The sequence below is a fragment of the Miscanthus floridulus genome, unplaced genomic scaffold (genome assembly GCF_019320115.1).
Source record: "Miscanthus floridulus cultivar M001 unplaced genomic scaffold, ASM1932011v1 fs_737_7_8, whole genome shotgun sequence".
Lineage (NCBI taxonomy): Eukaryota > Viridiplantae > Streptophyta > Magnoliopsida > Poales > Poaceae > Miscanthus > Miscanthus floridulus.
The window spans coordinates 29,092-47,257 of record NW_027097194.1 but is presented as its reverse complement, the minus strand read 5'-3'; the positions used below and the strand labels follow the sequence as shown (position 1 = coordinate 47,257).

At 45.3% G+C, this 18,166-nt stretch overlaps 2 protein-coding genes, 1 long non-coding RNA gene and 1 other non-coding gene across 4 annotated transcripts; 2 read left to right on the top strand and 2 right to left on the bottom strand.

Moving 5' to 3' along the window:
* The first annotated feature begins 2,039 nt into the window (after positions 1 to 2,039).
* On the top strand, positions 2,040 to 2,146 carry LOC136532906 (small nucleolar RNA R71). The gene has a single exon (XR_010778352.1). It is a non-coding gene; the product is annotated as a small nucleolar RNA R71 (small nucleolar RNA).
* A 4,932-nt stretch (positions 2,147 to 7,078) lies between these two features.
* LOC136532903 (uncharacterized) lies at positions 7,079 to 11,268 on the bottom strand. Its single transcript, XR_010778351.1, has 4 exons — positions 10,523 to 11,268; positions 10,240 to 10,333; positions 10,089 to 10,151; positions 7,079 to 7,414 (listed from the first exon to the last, which is right to left on the bottom strand). It is a non-coding gene; the product is annotated as an uncharacterized lncRNA (long non-coding RNA).
* Positions 11,269 to 11,525: 257 nt separating this feature from the next.
* LOC136532905 (probable inactive heme oxygenase 2, chloroplastic) lies at positions 11,526 to 16,188 on the top strand. The gene is made up of 4 exons (XM_066525484.1): positions 11,526 to 12,123; positions 13,780 to 14,003; positions 15,188 to 15,295; positions 15,372 to 16,188. Exons 1-4 carry the CDS (start codon positions 11,610 to 11,612, stop codon positions 15,462 to 15,464), a joined length of 939 nt encoding a protein of 312 aa, XP_066381581.1. The 5' UTR covers positions 11,526 to 11,609; the 3' UTR covers positions 15,465 to 16,188.
* Positions 16,189 to 16,569: 381 nt separating this feature from the next.
* Positions 16,570 to 17,205, bottom strand: LOC136532904 (uncharacterized). The gene is made up of 3 exons (XM_066525483.1): positions 17,109 to 17,205; positions 16,656 to 17,005; positions 16,570 to 16,599 (listed from the first exon to the last, which is right to left on the bottom strand). The coding sequence occupies exons 1-3, from the start codon at positions 17,203 to 17,205 to the stop codon at positions 16,570 to 16,572; spliced, it is 477 nt and encodes a 158-aa protein (XP_066381580.1).
* Positions 17,206 to 18,166: the final 961 nt, after the last annotated feature.

Here is an 18,166-nt window from a genome sequence, read left to right as displayed (position 1 = left end):
TTTAGCCGATGCAGGCATAGCAGACAGCCAAGGTCATGCCTGGTCGAAAGCAAATCTACCAACTAGCATACTCTGATTTAAAGTGCTATTAGTGGGGATCGACCGGATCGTTACAGCCATAGTAGCGAGCGATAGACCAGATTCAACTAGCTAGTAAACCTTCTCGAGATCAGACATGCCTTAGCCGCATACTATGCACGATCAAGATCAAAGTAGAACAGTCGATAAAATATAATCCATCGTTTAAAGTAAGAATCGTCGCAACGTGACAAAATAAACAATGGACTAAAAGGATATGAGGCCGATCTAGATCGATCTCGATTGGGTAGGTTGATATTGATGAAAACCAATGACAACAAGAACATCAGCAAGATTGGTAACTTAATGAATCTACCCGAAGGATGCCACCCTTAGGCAGAGCTGATAACTTGACCTTAATCTAATTCGAGCAGTGGAGCACAAACTCAACCGATGCAACCGTACTTGAACTAGATAAAGATCGATAACTAACTTATACTAGAGCTCATAAGAGGTCGGCCGAACCAATGCAGCCTTACAAGCAAGAGTATAAGCCATGACGGTACATACAGACAAGCCGGAGGTCGACTAGATCGATGTAGCCCTGCTTGTTGAAGAACTCACTGAGATCTATAGTATTCCTACTCCTAAGGGTTGGCATGAAGCCAAAAAATGTAATTGGTATTGATTGATTGTTTTTCTTATAATAGCTAGGGTCCAATATTTATATCTAGAACCTAAACATGAATCTTACTCAAGTACGATTCATTACAATCTTTGGTATAAGAGAAAACATTCCTAACTTAAGATAACTTGGACACTAATCTTTCCCTTTTTGTAGAGTTTGGCATGTTTTCCCCCCTCGACGCCATCCGTACGTAGTCCGTTGATATTGTCTGCTGATGTCATCTATAAAATAGCCGATTCCGACACTGTATCAAAACCAGCTGACCTCAATTCACACCCGATCGATCCCATGATAATACAATTTTATAAGCCTTGAGTTCTTGTGTTCTTCTTTCCCAAATTTTGGTGTAAACAGATGCTTACATGTATCTTTTCGATCATCTCAACAAAATGAGTGAATTGTTCATCCACGCCTTGCCTGCAGTTCCTTGTGGGAAATAGTAGATAGTTGGTATCGACGAAGTCCTTTGGTGTCGTTTCCTCTTCTTGTTTTTTTCTTTTTCTTCTTGTGTTATTGAAGGTTCAGCCTCTTGGTGCTATTTTGCTTTTCCTACAGACTGGTTAGGATTTGGGGATCATGAGTGGTCTTACCACCCCTCGTGGTCACCGCTTTTACAATTTCACAAGAATTCTCAGGTTGAGTAGGAATTTTTCCATTACTGTCAATAGGAATTGCAGCAGCTATTTGAGCTAGTTGTGTTTCTATCATTTTATTAAATCTCAATTGATTTTTAATAGCAGAAGTTAAACCTTCGATCTGAGAATTTATATTTTCAAGCATTTTATCGTTTGATATTAATTTCTTTGTAATATTTTCATTATTTTTTGCTTGGCCTAATACCAAGTCTTTGAAGGAAAGTTGATTCAAATTGTAATTGAAATTGTAGTTCAAATTATGTTGCGGGAGGGACTGGTTGTTCCACCCGTTATTACCTGGTTGGCGAAACCTGTTGTTGATGAAGGCAGCTTCTTCATGGGTTTTGGGGCAATCATTCCCTGAATGGCCAACGTTTCCATAAACCTCACACATCATGTGTGAGTCCATGGCCTGTATGGTGCCCATTATGGTGTCTTTATCTTGGGCCCATTCCTCTAGTCTTTACATCAATAAATCTACTTTTGCGGAGAGCATATCCGTCTTCTTCATGGTATGCATTCCTTTTTTGTGTTTTCCTTTCCTCTCCCAGCTTTGATTCGATGCCATTTTATTGATGAGAGCCGTGGCTCCATCAATGGTGAGGGAAAGGAAGGAGGCTCCAGTAGCAGCATCGAGGTGACCCCTAGACATGGGTATTAATCCGTCATAAAATTTTTGGAGCACTAACCAGTTTTCAATCCCATGGTGCGGGCATGCTTGGATCTAGTCTTGTAGCCTCTCCCATGCCTCGAGAATGGTTTCCATGGAGCTTTGCTGGAAGTTTGAAATTCATCCCCTCAGGGCATTGGTTTTGCTCATGGGGAAGAATTTGGCAAGGAACGCCGCGAAACATTTGTCCCATGTCATGATAGCTTCCTTTTCCTTGTAAAACCACTCCTTCGCCTTCCCTGAGAGGGAGAAGGGAAACAAGTGAAGCCTAATGCTCTCAGGTGCGACATCCTTGATGATGATCGTGTCGCACAATCTGAGAAAGTGTTGGAGATGCGTGTTTGTGTCCTCGCTTGGCAAACCATGGAATTGGTTTGCCTGCACCATCGTGATGAGGTCGGTACGGAGCTTGAAGTTCCCATCCCCAATGTTAATAGTGGGCCCAACGGGCATGTTGGCAACAGCAGGGATGGAGTTGTCGTAGAGGGTCTTGGCCATGATTGGAGTAACGGATGGTGTGGGGGTGACAGGTTCGACTGTCAAAAGAGTAGTAGAAGAAGTAGCACGAGACCATTTCTTCCTTAGGAATGCCTCCGGATTTTGAGTGTAGTTGTTCGGTAGGTCAAAACTGGTCATACACTATCCTGTTTTCATCCACAACAGGAGAAAACAAGCAAAGTTAGCCTGCATAAACAATGGCTACCTTACATGCATATTATCATGAATATGTCCTACTAGATTCTTTAATCAATTATGCCTTCCCCGGCAACGATGCCAGAAATGCTTGTTGACACTTCTTAGCGTAGCTACTAGGTTTGTATCCTAAGCAACTGCACTAGAATTGCTTGTTGGTATTTCTTAGCGTCATCACTAATGATTAGCAATGCCACTAAGTAATAGCCTTGATAGTTCCTTAACAATTTTAGATATTTATCCGCAAATGCACAGAGCTATCATTGTAGCATTTCACCCAAAAGTATCTAGGGTATCGTTATTTATATTTTCCCAAAGGAAGGCATTTGATTAAGAGTCTAGTATGGATATGAACTTGAATAATAATGCTTGCAAGTACACCAATGTTATAGCAGGGGTAAAAACGGTGATTTTAAGATAGTGGACACACACTTGGCATTCCTCAAAGGATAAAATAGAAAAGAAAGGATAAAAGAATAATCCTAGGTCGAGCAGGCATTGGTCTAGTATAGTCATACAAAGATTAGTTAATGATCATACAAATTACATAATTAGTTTTAGGGCTAAGTGTGAAGCAGGTCGGGAGGCCACCAAGTACTGGTCTGCCAGCAACCTCATGAGACAATCTAGTGTCTTTCGGTGAATTTCTCCATGTATTTGTGTTTATGACCTGCAAAATAACATCCTTCAAATACATGTGGAACTTGGTTAATAGTAAATGCATATGTGTTTTAAGATTGCCAATTTCTCCTCTTTTTTACCTTAGTTGGCAGTCGGATTTGATCGTTAATGACCGCCAACAATCATCAAAATCAGAATTTGGAGCTAAAAGTTATGTCCAAAATACGAAAGTGTGTCAAGCTCAGGACTGTCATTGTAGCAGTCCGGAGCCTGGGTCCGGAGCATAGGACTTAGTCTGGAGCATGGGCCTGGAGCACAGTCCAGAGCTTCCAAAATAGCTATTCAGAAGGCAAAACGCACCGGACCTGTGGTGCATGGTCCAGAGGTAGGCTCAGGACTGAGTCCGGAGCAAAAATACCTCTCAGTGTAGTTTTGGGACAGCAGGACCAAGGTGCACATTGGTCCGAAGGCAGGGTCCGGAGCTTGGTCTAGAGCATGGAAAAGAGTCATCAGAGCGCGGCAACAGTCATATTTTAACATGTGGACAATAGGACCCTGGTGAGATGGTCCGGACCCCAAGATAGTCTGGTCCGGAGTGACGCAGTAAAGTCCTCCAAGGGATCCAACGGCTCTATTTCATTAGAAGCCTATATATACCCCCATGGCCGGCCAAATGAGGTGTGTGAGAGCCCAAGGAATTGGTATATGACTTGATACTCAAATTTAGCTGCTCTAGCCATCAAAGTGTTTAGCGAAATATTAGGTGATTAGCGTAGGTACTTTGCGAAGTGCTTAGGTTGATTAGACCGCCACTTATGTGCTTGCTCTAGGTTTAGGCCTAGTGTTTAGTGAGGTCTGCACACTTCTTACCACTCGGTGCTTGCGCACACCATTATTGTACATTGGAGGGACTTGTAGTCTTATGAGATCACACTAGCCACGTTTGTGGTGTGGCCGCCACCGTATATCGAAGAGAAGAAGGCACGCGGTGTTTTGGCCGAAAGCTTGATAGTGAAGACGGCAGAGAGTGGTCTAGGAGAGGCTTGCTGGAAGGCACACCGGAGATCCACTTGCACATGGGGAAGGCCCGAGGCTATCCACAGAGTTACCCAACCGGGAGCTTGGCCCTTGCGAGGGATTCCTTGCGAGGGGCTCCAACAAGGACTTGGGGAAGCTTGAGCGCTTCTCGATACCTCGATAAAAATACCAGAGTCGTCGATGGAAGTTTGCATCTCTACCTCATATTTACCTTCCGCATTTATATTGCTACCTTGGTTGTGTGCTTTACCCTTCCTAACTTAGTTGATAGGCTAGTTGATAGGATTGGAACTTAGGTTACATAACTCTTTTGCAGTAGAGATGGCAACATACATAGCAAAACCTTAGTTGCACATTTAGATAGATTAGTTTCTTGCATAGGTTTTGACTAGGTGGAATTAGAGGCCATAGTTAGAAGTAGATTTTTAAGTTGACCAATTCAACCCCCCCCCCCTCTTAGGTGTCACGGTCCCTTACAACAGTATAAGCGGTGACAACAGTGTATCTGCATGTTAGCATTTCGTCCAATGATGGTGGTGCTTCATGGTGAATAGTGATGTGGGGGTACAATTGTGTTTTTTAGAAAAACTAGTGCTTATGGTTTGGTTGTAGCTATATAGTATTATTGTTGCTATGCTTGAGTGGAACAGTGTTATGACAATGTTGTGTATGGCATGTATTGAGGTCTCAGTTCAACTGGGTGTTGTCGGTGATTTGAGATAGTTGCTTCCATATGTTAGTTTAGGTTTGTTGTCTTTGGTTGTTGTAGTTTTTGTTTGTTTGTTGTTACTTCGATGTATTGTCCAGTCTAGTCTTTTTAATATAATCAACAACTCTTTTGTTTGATTTTTTAAAATAATTCTTTCCAGCATAGGTCATGTCACTGCAAGAGTTGGTGTGTCTTTGTGAAAATTATGTATTGTAACATGAAGAAATGAAATAGTCCATCGACTAGTGTCACATGACATCTTAGATTTTATGGTGTACCAATACAAGACATGCTGAGGTCTTCGAGATCGGTTTGATTAACAACGGTAGATAAATCGAAGGCAGATTTTCATGCAAAATTTACTAATTGGTAGTGTGTGAGGCAGTGCAAATTGTACTAATGGGATAGTATTTTATTTCAAGAATGGAATTTTGAGCTAAATTTGTTTGATAAACCCGATCTAGTTACTATGACGTGATGTCTTGCTAGTTTCCTATGCAGACCGCTTCTCGTGCCGTTTCGCACGTCCATGTGGGGCCCAAACCGTCCCGAACGCTACCAACATCGAGAAGAGGGGAAGGGGCGGTGGATGCCCAGCCCGGTACCGGGAGGAGGAGACATCGAGGCGAGGCAACAGAAAGCGAGAGGGGAGATGCAACACTCGATCTACTTTTAAAACATCTAGATGCAACACTGGCGGCATATGTTTGAACGCATATGAAACACTTGAAATATGCATCTAAAACACGTGCAAAAACACCTAAAAACACTTAGAATCCATTGTAAAACATACGCAACATCTAGAAAAAAATACTTACAACATATGTGTGAAACATATGCAACATCTAAATAAACACACTTGCAACATACATCTGGAAGAACAGATGAAACATAGGGAACAGAAGCTTGCAACATACTTGTACAACTGTTGCAATATATGCGACATCCTGATCTACTTTTGCAACATCTACATAAACCACTTGCAACGTACCTTTGAAATATCTGAAACACTTAAAACATATGCTTGCAACATGTGCTTCTTCCCATCGTGGTGTCTTCGGCTGATCGCGGGAGACGTTGTCCCAGTCGGCGATGACCTTCTCCTGGTGGCGCGGTGCACGCCGTGGCCACGATGGGCGAGCGCTGAGTGGGGCGCGACCAGGGATGCTCACAGCAGCGAGCCGAAGTAAGGCGACACGATGAGGGATGGCCGCAACGGAGTGGGGTAGCGTGGCGCTGGATAGGGCGCATGTGGGGAGATGGCTGTGGCGGCGATACGAGGTAGATGAACGGCCACACGACGCAGAAAAGCACGCACGGACGAAAGTTGGGAGATATTTTTGAGTAAGAGAGACGGGGGAGACATGTAGACGCCTGCTCTTTACTTGTTGGGCCAGTACGGCAAGTTGGGATGTAGCTTGTTAGGCCAGTACGGCGTAGGCCCAGGAAGGCCGCGTCCGGTCAGACGGACGCCTGCTCTTTACTTAGGGGGTGTTTGGTTCCTACAGAAAAATTTTAGTCCCTGTCCCATCGGATATTTAGACACATGCATGAAGTATTAAATATAGACGAAAAAAATAACTAATTGCACAGATTGTGGCTAATTTGCGAGACAAATTTTTTAAGCCTAATTAATCCATGATTTGACAATGTGGTGCTACAGTAAATATGTACTAATGGTGGATTAATTAGGCTTAATAAATTCGTCTCATAAATTAGTCTCCATTTATGTAATTAATTTTATAATTAACTCATATTTAGTTCTCCTAAATAGTATGAAACGTCCGACGTGACATGAACTAAAATTTAGTCGAACCAAACACCCCCTTAATACTAGAAATCATGGGCGGCCTTGCCGCGTGCTTGCCTATGTTAGGCACTTAAGCCAGTGCCGAAGGCGTGATTTGCCAGTACGTGGAGAGAGAGAGAGCAGACCATGCTCCTTTGCTGCTTGCATTAATTAAGTACTCAATTCATTCAAAATTATAAGACTTGACTTTTCTAGTTACGTAGCTTTTGCTATATATATAAATATGCACTATGTCTAGATATATACTAAAAATAGCATGTAGAAAAACTAAAACATCTTATAATTTGAAACAGAAGGAGTAGAAAGGATTGCATAAACTTTGATGTATCTATATTAACGATGCAAAATATTATAAGAGACACTTTGATGTATCTATTTAATGATGAAAAATATTAAAAAGGACATTGCCACATCTATTTGACAATGCAAAATATTAAGAGATATTTTTTAGTGTAGGTCGCCATGACCGGCCACGCTCTCCTTGATCAGGACCAGTCCATCTATTCAAGTTTGGTGGTTGAACAGTGCTGTCCTGTTCATGAAAACCAAAGCAGAAGTATCACATATTTTTTTAAAAATAAATGGAATAGTTTAAGTACAAGCAAGCTTGGAATCTATGATTATAAGCAGAAGTGACCATGCCTATGTATGCTATGATCTCTAGTCTTTTTTTTAGGATCTAAAGTTCAAATGATCGGGTTCCACAAAAGCAATCATGTTAAAGAAAAAGGCAAGTTGTCATATGATGAATTAGATATAGGTTGATTGGTTCTTAGGTTTGTTATCGTTGCACCCTTTTTGATCAAGAAGATTACAGGGAGAATTATCTATTTGGCACTGAAACAAATCAATGTTTCGTATTTGGCACTTAAAAATTTGAACTTTTTTATCTAGCACCTAGTTGAAATTTGCTTTCGTAAATGGCACTACCATCCATTTAGGACAGTAACGGTGTAAGTGACTGGCAAAATAACATGAATACCCGTGTTTGAAGCGTGCCCCAAATTCGCTCGGCCATCAGATTCCACGATCAACGGTGCATGTTCATCCCACCTCCTACTGTGCACGCATCAGAAAATATCTTGGTGCAACCTTTCTCTCTCCCCTTCTCTAGACTCTTCCACACTCTCTCCCTCCCTCATCGTCCCGACCGCAGCGGCTCCCTGCACGGCGTGCGTGGTGCCCCCTTGCACGGCGCGCCGCCACCGCCGGTGCTGTGGTCGTGGCCCACGCCCGCTCTCCCCGCGCGACCTCCTGCAGCTGTTCCGCAGGGACCCACGGCGGCGCGGCAGCATGGCACTGGCGGCGCGAGCCCCCACGGCATCATTGGTAGGCCTCGCCGGTGGCCGCCGATGCGGGTGCCCTTAGACGTGGCTTTCTCCTGCCGCTCCGCGCGTGTTCCTGTCCTCGACGAAACCCTAGCTGCCTATGCTCGACGACTGCGCCCGTGCGTGTGGCCTCTTCCTCGCCGGAGGCGACGGCGGCAGCTCAGCTTAGCGGCGCGGTGAGGCGATACGTCGTCCTCTTCTCCTCCTCCCTCTCATGGCTCCTCCTTGGCTCACTGGAGTGGTCAGGCCCTGGCCGCCGCCCCAGGATGCACGTTGCCGCCCCTGGTGTGCGGTGCATCGGCGCGGCGCGCGCGAGCGTGCCTCAGTGTCGCCGGCGAGCAATGCTGGCCGTGGGCGCCGGCCGTCCCCCTCTCTCTCCGCGCGGCCTCCTACACGCTGTCCGTGCGGCTTCGCTTCGATCTATTGGTTTGCTCTCTCTGTCTCTCTCTAACGCTTTCTCTCTCTCCCTCCTTACTCTATGCAGTGAATCTAATGGATGGGTACATTGGACGTAAGGAGAAAAAACTGACACGATCAAACCAGTCAACTAACAGATGACCGATGAAAATGGACGGCAGTGCCATTTAAGAAAGAAAATTTTAACTTCATGCCAAATAGGAAAGTTCAAATTTTCGAGTGCCAAATACAAAACACTAATTTGTTTCAGTGCCAAATAGATAATTATCCCAAGATTATAACACCAACCATAAAAAGGATTGAATATATAGAGGTCATATTGCCAAGATGAAATTGCGGCTTCCATCTTGCATACTCAAGGTACCGGGAAAAAAGGACAGAAGAGGAAGCAACAGCAAATACTAAAGGCATTGCATCAAGCATTCCCCACCATATGCCTACGGCTGCAACACTGTATACAGTGCCTATGGCTGCAGTAGCCGCAGTTGCAACCAGTGCAGCCGAGCAGAGCCATGGGTGATTTTTTTTTTCTTCGACACAAAGGAGAGTTGTGTATCATTATATTAAGAATGAAAAATGGGGCAAAAACCCTTACAAACACACCATCTGGGTGATGTCATAGGCTTCAACAACTGTATGTCTATTATATAGACACCATATCACTTAAAAAAGCTTCAAAGAAAAGGTTGACTGTAAACTAAGGGTGATAGGCAATCTAATAAATTTCTGTTCTGCCTTTGATCAAAAGAAGACAACAAAAAAATCTCCAAATTATTGTGTACATGGACACTGCTAGGTCATCTGATCCTAAAATAACCTCCGTATCATTAACTCCGAAAGATAGAATTTGTCAAAAAGAAAGAACTCCAAAAGATAGAAGGATCCCCGAGTTTGTTATAAGTTATTCAGTTATTTGATGTGGCCTGCAATATATGCCCAAACAAACCTAAACAATTCCCACATCCCCTTACCCCATCTAGCATTTTCGGAAACTTTTGGCAATGAATAAAAAATGAACACAGCAAAATCTTAAAGCGCTGGGAGTAATAGAAAGGGGACCAACAGTGTTGGTCCAGCATTTCCGGAAACTTTCGACAATGAATCGGAATTCAGAAATGGATATAATAACAAGATCTGAAAGTAGACGGGATAGTTGCATAGGAAAAACTCAAAAGCCTTTATATTTCAGGACACAGGAAGTATAGTTATTTGATGCTACGCCTGCAGTACGTGCCCATAAGAAGCTAGACAACATCCTTCCCCTTAATCAATCTAGTAACATTTTAGGAAACTTTTAACAATGAATCAGAAATGGATATGACAAAATCTGAAAGTGCTGAGAGCAATAGAAGGATGACAACAGTGCTTATCTAGCACTTTGTGATTTTTTTCACAATGATCAGAAATGGATATAAAAAATTCGGAAAATGTTGGGAGCACAAGACGGGTAGCAACACATACATCAATTTTGGCGGTTTTCATCATTCCCTTGAGCTCTTCGTTTGCTGCATTCATTGCATTCATCTGAGAAAAAAAGGAAAGAAAAACCACTCCGTATAAACATGGGCGGAACATGAACGAACTTGCTAGATGAGAGATTTGAGGACATTACAGTCTGCTGAGCATCCTTGAGGCCAACAGCAGCGAAGGCAACTTGGTCGAGATTGTAGGTTTGGTTGTGCAACATGTTGCGCTGCTCCTCGTGGCTGAGAGGGAAATAAGCAATCTCGAATTGGTATAGTATTATGGATAATGGCTGCCTGCTGCTACTATTTCCGGTGACATGGCAACTAAGATGGTAACATGAATTGGCAACAGACAAATGACAAAAGTGAAAGTGATTGTAACCGAAATAGAAGGGGCTGAAACGGGGAGACAGGGAGTTGGGTACGAACATGCGCTTGTGCTTGAGGAGTCGGATGGCGGCTCCGGTCACCCCGGAGAGGGCGGAGGGCGCGGGCACGGCAGCTGCGCTCACCCCGGCGCGGGCGCGGGCTCGGGCGTGGCAGCCCCGGCGAGCCTCTTCCCACGGCGACCTCGGCGTGGCATCCCCAGGCGGCACGCAGACGGGCGGAGAAAGGCATGCCGCACGAACGGCTTCTCTCTGGAAACCGTCGCTCGGACTTCAGGGCTGCGGCCGCGGCCGCCGCCGCCTCCGGCCTGGTGCGTGAGGGCTCCGCCGCCGCCGGCCTGCCGTCCACGCGCAGAGAAATAAAGAGGCGTCTCCCGACAAAGCCTCGCGCCGCTCGGCTCACGCGTCTGTCGCGGGGCCTGCCCGTTCGCGTGCCCCCTCCCCACTTCCGCCCGGTGGCTCGGGCATTCCCGGCGCGGGCGTGGGGTGCACGGGCGCGGCGGCCCAGACCACCCCGGAGCGGGCGGGGGGGCCAGCGGCCCCAGCGACCCTCGCGTGGGCGGAGGAGAGGGGGTTGGGGGGAGGCACGGCGCGGCGGCCCGAGCCACCATGGCGCGTGCGGGGGCCGTGGGCGTGGCGGCGCGAATGGAGGCCCGGGCAGAGAAGGCGCCGAGCGGCGGGCTGGGTGAAGGCGGTGCGTTATCGTCCTTGCGAGCCGGATGAGGTGAAAGGTCGTCGGCCGACCGGAGGAGTGGAGTATTCGCGAAGCGCTAGGAGAGGCGAGCTAGACGGACGGGGGATCAACGGCTCGATCAACACCGGCGCAGGAAATCGAACGGCCGATAAAAAAAAGGCGACGTGGCCCGATGAGGTGCACGAGCTTGGCTGCGGTTTATTAGAAAGAAAAAGAGATAAGCCAAAAAAACGAATAATCTTAAATCTTTCCATTGTCTAGAATGGAAAAAATAAACACGCACCAATCTTGCATACCTCAGGAATCAACGCGTCTTGCGATGGCAACTCGGCAAGTCGGCGTGTGTGTCGCACGGAGATTATTGCAGTCAGTCACGAGCCGGACCGGCTATGCGCCTTGCCTAACGGATAACCAACCCTCTCAAACGGTTAAACCCATGCCGCTAATCGCCGCCGCCGCCGCCTCGGCGGTCGCGCCGCCCCCACCCCGGCGAGTGGCTCCCCTCCGCTCCCTCAGCACTCGCAAACCCGGAATCATCCTAGCCCTAACTGTCACCAGCTGCTCCCCCTCCCCTCCGCCCCCGGTCGTCGCCGCGGAGGCGCCTGAGCCGCCGCCGCAGGAAGCGAAGCCGAAGCCGCGGCGGTACCCGAAGCAGTACCCCGGCGAGTCGGTGGGCGTCGCCGAGGAGATGCGCTTCGTCGCCATGCGCCTGCGCAACCCCAAGCGCACCACCATAAAGGACAAGGCGGGGACGGAGAACGCGGGGGCGGGGGCGTCGGAGCACGACGACGGCAGCGGCGTGAAGGAGGAGCACGAGAAGGAGGAGGAGGGCGAACTCGAGGCAGGGGAGTGGATGCCCAGCAGGGAGGGGTTCGTGCGCTACCTGGTGGACAGCAAGCTCGTCTTCGGAACCATCGAGCGGGTCGTCGCCGAGTCCACCGACGTCGCCCGTAAGTCACGGTTCTCTTCCCCATTCTTTCCCATGAGTGCCATTTTGGTTAGTTGTCGTGTCCTGTGATTTTCCGCAATTTGAATTTCGGACCCGGTCTGTGATTTGCATATGTGCTTCACTGGTTTGGGGTGTATGCTGGATGCATTTGGATGCTTGCCTGTACATAAGTACATTGCTCTGATGAGACTGTGTCATTGTCACCTCTGAAAGGATTGCTAGTTGAAGATATGTTCTATTCAGGGAGGCATATATTCTATTCAGGGAAGCAATTGTAACTAGTACAGAGGGCTACCTCTCATGCCTAATCAGACATGGATATTACCAGAACACTGATAGTTTGAAGGGTGGGCCTGGTGTAAGCGGTAGAGTCTTACCGCCTGTGACCGGAAGGTCCCGAGTTGTCTCCTCGCATTGCACAGAGCGGGAGCTATCTGCACTGGGTACGCCATGATAAGCCAAATGTGGATGGTGACGATCACAATTACTTATTCGAATGCTGGGCGAAAACAACCACCATATGTTGCACATGTAGTGATTATTCAAAAACTCAACGTATAGAAAATGGTCTACTACACTAGAATTTGAACAAATAAATTTAGCAATATAGAGTGAGCAGTTCAAGGCGACACCTCAAGTTCTGTAAACTTAGCTGTAGTTGTCTAGACCCTGGTACAAATTATAGAGGCACCATTGCCCATGGATGCTGGGTGCTGGGTGAGCTTGTTAGGTTGCTGGGTGTTGGCAATGTATTGGATGGTATCCTTGTACTCCCTGGATAGCTCCAATCCCTATGGATATATCTTCCTGGCTAAGAACTATCTATTTTGTTCGCACATCTCGTTCTATTAGATTTGACTACAATATCACATTCGTTCTATTAGATTTGACTGCAATAGGGTACACTCAGAGTCTGATATTAATAATAGGAGTGCCTTCTGTAGCATCTAGTTGGAGATACGCTGGAAACCATGCAACTGTGACATCCCGGGGTTCAGTTTGTAGCATTGTGTCATTGTGTGGTACTTGTGGTATTCCAATCCAAATTTGTGATAACTGGACAGCGATGTCAATGGCATACATAGAGTAAGATGTGTTACACCACAGAAATGTACTACATTTCTATAATGGCGTTTTCACTGGCAAATGGTGTAAGGTGCATTCTGAGCAATGAAATGAAACTTGTTTTTGAGTTCTCTGTGTGTAGTGACTATCACACTGTTCACTCTTTCCTTAGGATGCCAGGAATGTAGATGGCGGGTCATAACAGTAAAAAATTACTTGGAAGGTGTTACCATGTTGGAGCACTTGAGCTGTTGAGCATATCTACAAACTACAAAGACCTTTGCATGTGTTTTAGTCAAATGTCTACTAAACCTCGCCAATCAGAAAATATTGTTTGAAAACAATCATGACACCCTTCCTTGTCTGCCAAGCACCTCAATTAAATGCTTCACAAATGCATTATTTTCATAGACTCTTCCAAACATTTTACAGCGTAAGTTTAAGGCTCACAGCTCACAATATTTCAAATCTGGATCTAGCTCCTGAAGGGGAAAAACAATCAAATTAAAAAAAAGGGCGTACCCAGTGCAGTTACTAAAACATATTAATGACAGCTAATTACTCACATATAATTAATTTAATGTTCATTCAGATGTTTACTTCAGGAAAAGTGGTTTGGAGCGTTCAGCTAGCATTTCAAAAGATTTGGAGTGGTTCAGAAAACAAGGGATTGCAATCCCAGAGCCAAGTACTTCGGGATCAACTTATGCAGCTTATCTGACTGAACTGGCTGAGAGCAACGCTCCTGCATTCCTCTCCCATTATTACAATATCAATTTTGCACATATAACTGGAGGTGTGGCAATAGGCAATAAGGTAACGCACTGTCTGTACCTGATACGATCTTCAGTATTATTGCTTTTCAAGTTTAATGTCACTTACCCATGGCATTGCTAGTATGCTAAAATATAGATATTGCAATTATAGATTTCTTATCTAGATGTGAAAAGTTTAAGTTCCTCCAATTTTCAGTTATATGAGATTATTTAAGTTTTTGTACCATTGCAATGCAATTGAACTGTTCAAGAAATGCCGATGTTCTCCCTCCTGGAACATATAATCTTGGTTCTGACATGAAAAATATAGTTGCAACATAACCTATATTTTCTGTGACATTTGGCACTCTAGTAAGGTGGTCATTGTTGTATTCTGAGGCATTAGGGCCTGCCACTTGTCATGCTGCGTGTCTGCGATCTGCATTGCCTGACCTCCACATGTAATTGGCTTACCCACCTCTCAGAGCTCAGGCCGATAGCTGCCATCCTTCATTATTTTTTTCTCGAACATGCAGGAGAGACGTGTATCTTTGTATTAAAAAGAGAGAAAAACGGTCCCTTACAACACAACCCCCTTATCTCATAAAGGAATTAAGATGGGGCAGAAAAATATCAAGAAGACAATCACCCGGTACTGCACCACAAAAACGACCCAAACCTGGACTAATGATGCTAGTCCTGACCCATGACCTATGCTAAGGCTAAGCACCATAAACTAATTTCATCTTTGATACCATCCTCCACTGAAACACTGGGGTTCAGAGTTTCTAAATAGAGGTGGAATTTAGGAAGGCAATCCCATGACAATTGCAAACACTTCTCTTAATGAGAAGTCTACTTCTCAGGGTAAAACTATGGAGGTGATGACCAGCAAGTGTAGGATAGTGCAGAAGAACCAACTGATTCTTCTGGCCCAAGTTTGGGTGGGCCAGATGCTAGGTTGCTTCTAGCCTTATAAGGGTACATTGCTGAGAAATTTATGAGTTTGGTGCATTCTATGTACCTGATGCATTATTTCACAAATTTTGGGGCTCCTGGTGTGTTGGTACCCCTATATTTGCCCAAAAAAAGGTTCATCACCATGGTACTGGATATCACCTGCAGTATCACTACACTATCTATTATTTGTGCTACACCTCATCGTGCTCTCCGAGCATATACTGTCTTAGAATCTAGGTAGTGCCTGTTTAGAAGCATAGTGAACTGATTTGTGAATTGAAATAGATCTGCAAGAAAATTCTTGAAGGAAGGGAGCTGGAGTTCTACAAGTGGGATACTGATGCTGAACTTCTACTAAAAGATGCCAGGGAGAAGCTGAATGAGCTCAGCAAGGTAGCAATAGATGGTAATTTTCCCCCTGATTTCGTTAGAGTTTATTCTGACGAGCCCATGGTTTTCTACTGTGCAGCACTGGACTCGGAAGGACAGGAACTTGTGCTTGAAAGAAGCTGCAAAATGCTTCCAGTACTTGGGAAAGATGGTCCGGTTAATCATCTTATGAGCTGTTATGTTTGTTGGATATACCCTAGTCTAATCTCACTGCATGCATTATCGGATATATTTTAGAAGACAGAAAAGCTAGAGAGAGACACTACTATCGCTGGAGGCTTAGTGCAGTTAACATCCTTATCAACTAAATACAGTAACATGTCAGAAGTCTGGAGAATCTTTTTCGGTGCAATAGATGAAGCCGGTCGATGTGATGCATGGACGCTGAAATGGCAGGCCACAACAATGGCTTCTTTTTTCGCATGCATATTAGAGCTGCTCGTTTGAATGTTTGATGTGTGAGCCCTTGCTTGCGGCAGTGCAAAGCTAAAGATTATATTCTTGCTGTTGTGATGAGCAAGCTGCTGGATCATGCCATCCATGCAGTGATGAGGCCATGAGCAATGGGCTAGCATGCAGGTTAGTTCTGGGAGACCATCACAATTTCGTCTCTGGTCCTCAAATATTTCACCTGCATTACTGCCAACGACGATGTATCAGTCTCGAATGTATAGCTGTAACTATATCTGAGCTTTCTTTTATCGTTCCTGACATCTATGTTGATGCTATATTGCTGAGAGTCTGCAAATTTCGTGTCGTCGGTGCTCAAAATTGCTGACATCCTCTGTCGTTGCTAGTGGTGTTGCTCAAAGTGTCAACTGTGCAGGTTCGGGCATAGTTGGATGCATTGTTGTTATCTTGTGCACGGTATACGGTATGATTGAAAAAATCCAAGCAATCTTACTGTGCAGTTGTTTTTTTGGTAAAAAAGTCTGTTGAGACATTCGCGTGCACAGCTCTTCAGCTGTAGTGGTTCGTAGCAACTTGGGATTGTTTGCCTCGGAGATTTCCGGGCCGGAGTGAGTAGATGCTTATGTTCAGGGTACATGTTCATCGCAGACCTGTAGTTGTTGCATGGAAAAAGTAAATTCTGAACTTCAAAACTGGACATTTCACTCCCTGAGCTTTCAAAACACATTGTCCTGGTTTGGAATGGTTTTGAAGACGTTTTTTTTAACATGAAAGCATTCTCCATTACTCATTAACAGAGGCCAAATCATTGGATACAACCCGGACTAAGACCAGATCCTGCAGTAGCTAGCTCACGAGCAACCAAATTACATGAACGAGGCGTATGAATGACTACCCTGGATGCAAAATTACAATTGAATAAGTACTTAAACTCCCAAATAAGACCGCTCACAGAACTGCGATCTAACTCCGACATGGATATAGCTTGTACCACCATGGTTGCATCCGTCTCCAAGACAAGGTTCTGGATCCCCAGCTCCGCTGCTCGCTGCACAGCTTGTAGACAAGCAATGATTTCTGCATGGTGGGGATCAAGCACGTTTTCCAGTTTACCATAACCCGCACTGATCACCTGGCCATCATTGCCCCTCAGAACAAAACCCCAGCCTCCTGTACCGTTCAGTGGCTTGAAAGATCCATCACAGTTCGCCTTGACATAGTTAACTGGTGGTCGTTTCCACGACGTCTTCGGCTTTTGAAGAGCACACTCCCTTAATGTTGGTTTCAGTGATGAACATTCCTCTGCATAGGAAATAATCAGCTGACAAAGATACGAGATGCTCCGAGGGTTGTCGCCTTCCCTAATGGCGCACCTTTCCGACCACCAAACATACATCAAGACTACCACTTGTCTCTGAATTGTCTCCTTCATCTTCAGTATTTCCATAATCACTTCCATAGCCGATTGCATAGATGCTAAATGTGCTTCTGATATTTTCCATCTGTAGCATGTGCCACAAGGGCGATACCTGCTTGCACTTAAAAAATAAATGTGCACCATCTTCATCAAGTCTATTACACAAACAGCATTTCGAGTCGATCTTCATCCCCCTGCGTTTCAAATTCACACTGAGAGCCAAGCTCTTATGCCCCAGCCGCCACAGAAAATGCAGCATTTTCTTTGGGCAATTTAGCTTCCAGAGTTGTTTCCAGGTATTATCACTGTTGTTGCTGGCAGAGAAAGAAGACCCCCCATTCCTTGCCTTACTTCTTCTAAAATAATCTACACAAACTTTGTATGCAGATTTAACTGAGAAGAGGCAGGCCATTCTTATTATAATGCCACGCCAAGATGTCATCCATACCTTCATGAATTGGTAAGCATAATATTAATTTTGCATCCTCTTCCCAAATTAGATCCCGTACCATTGTTACATCCCAAGAACCTGTGTTCGGGTCTAGTAAATCTGAGACACGGGAGACCAAAGTGCTGCCCCGGGGTGTGTAAGGTCTACGAAGGTCATCTCTCGGCAGCCATGAAGCTTCCCATATGTTAATACTCGATCCATCCCCAACACGCCATACAATCCCTTTCTTCAACAGGTCTATGCCAGACAAAATACGCCAAGTATAGGAGATACCACTCTTGGGTTTAGCCTTCAAAATATTCCCATCCGAGTAATATTTAGCACTGAGTAGCTGGGCACACAGCGAGTCCGGGTTCATAAGGAGCCTCCATCCTTGTTTCGCCAACATAGCTCTATTGAAGGCATATATGTCCCTGAACCCCAAACCACCATCACCTTTTGCTTGTGTCAATTTTTCCCAACTCAATCAGTGCATCTTTTTTTTAGAAGAAAGGGTTTCCCCCGCTTTTGTATTATCAAAAGCAAAGACGTTTTACAGTTCTGGCGTATAGGCGCGCCCGCCAAAATCAAGGCTCTAAGCCAAACTGAGACACAA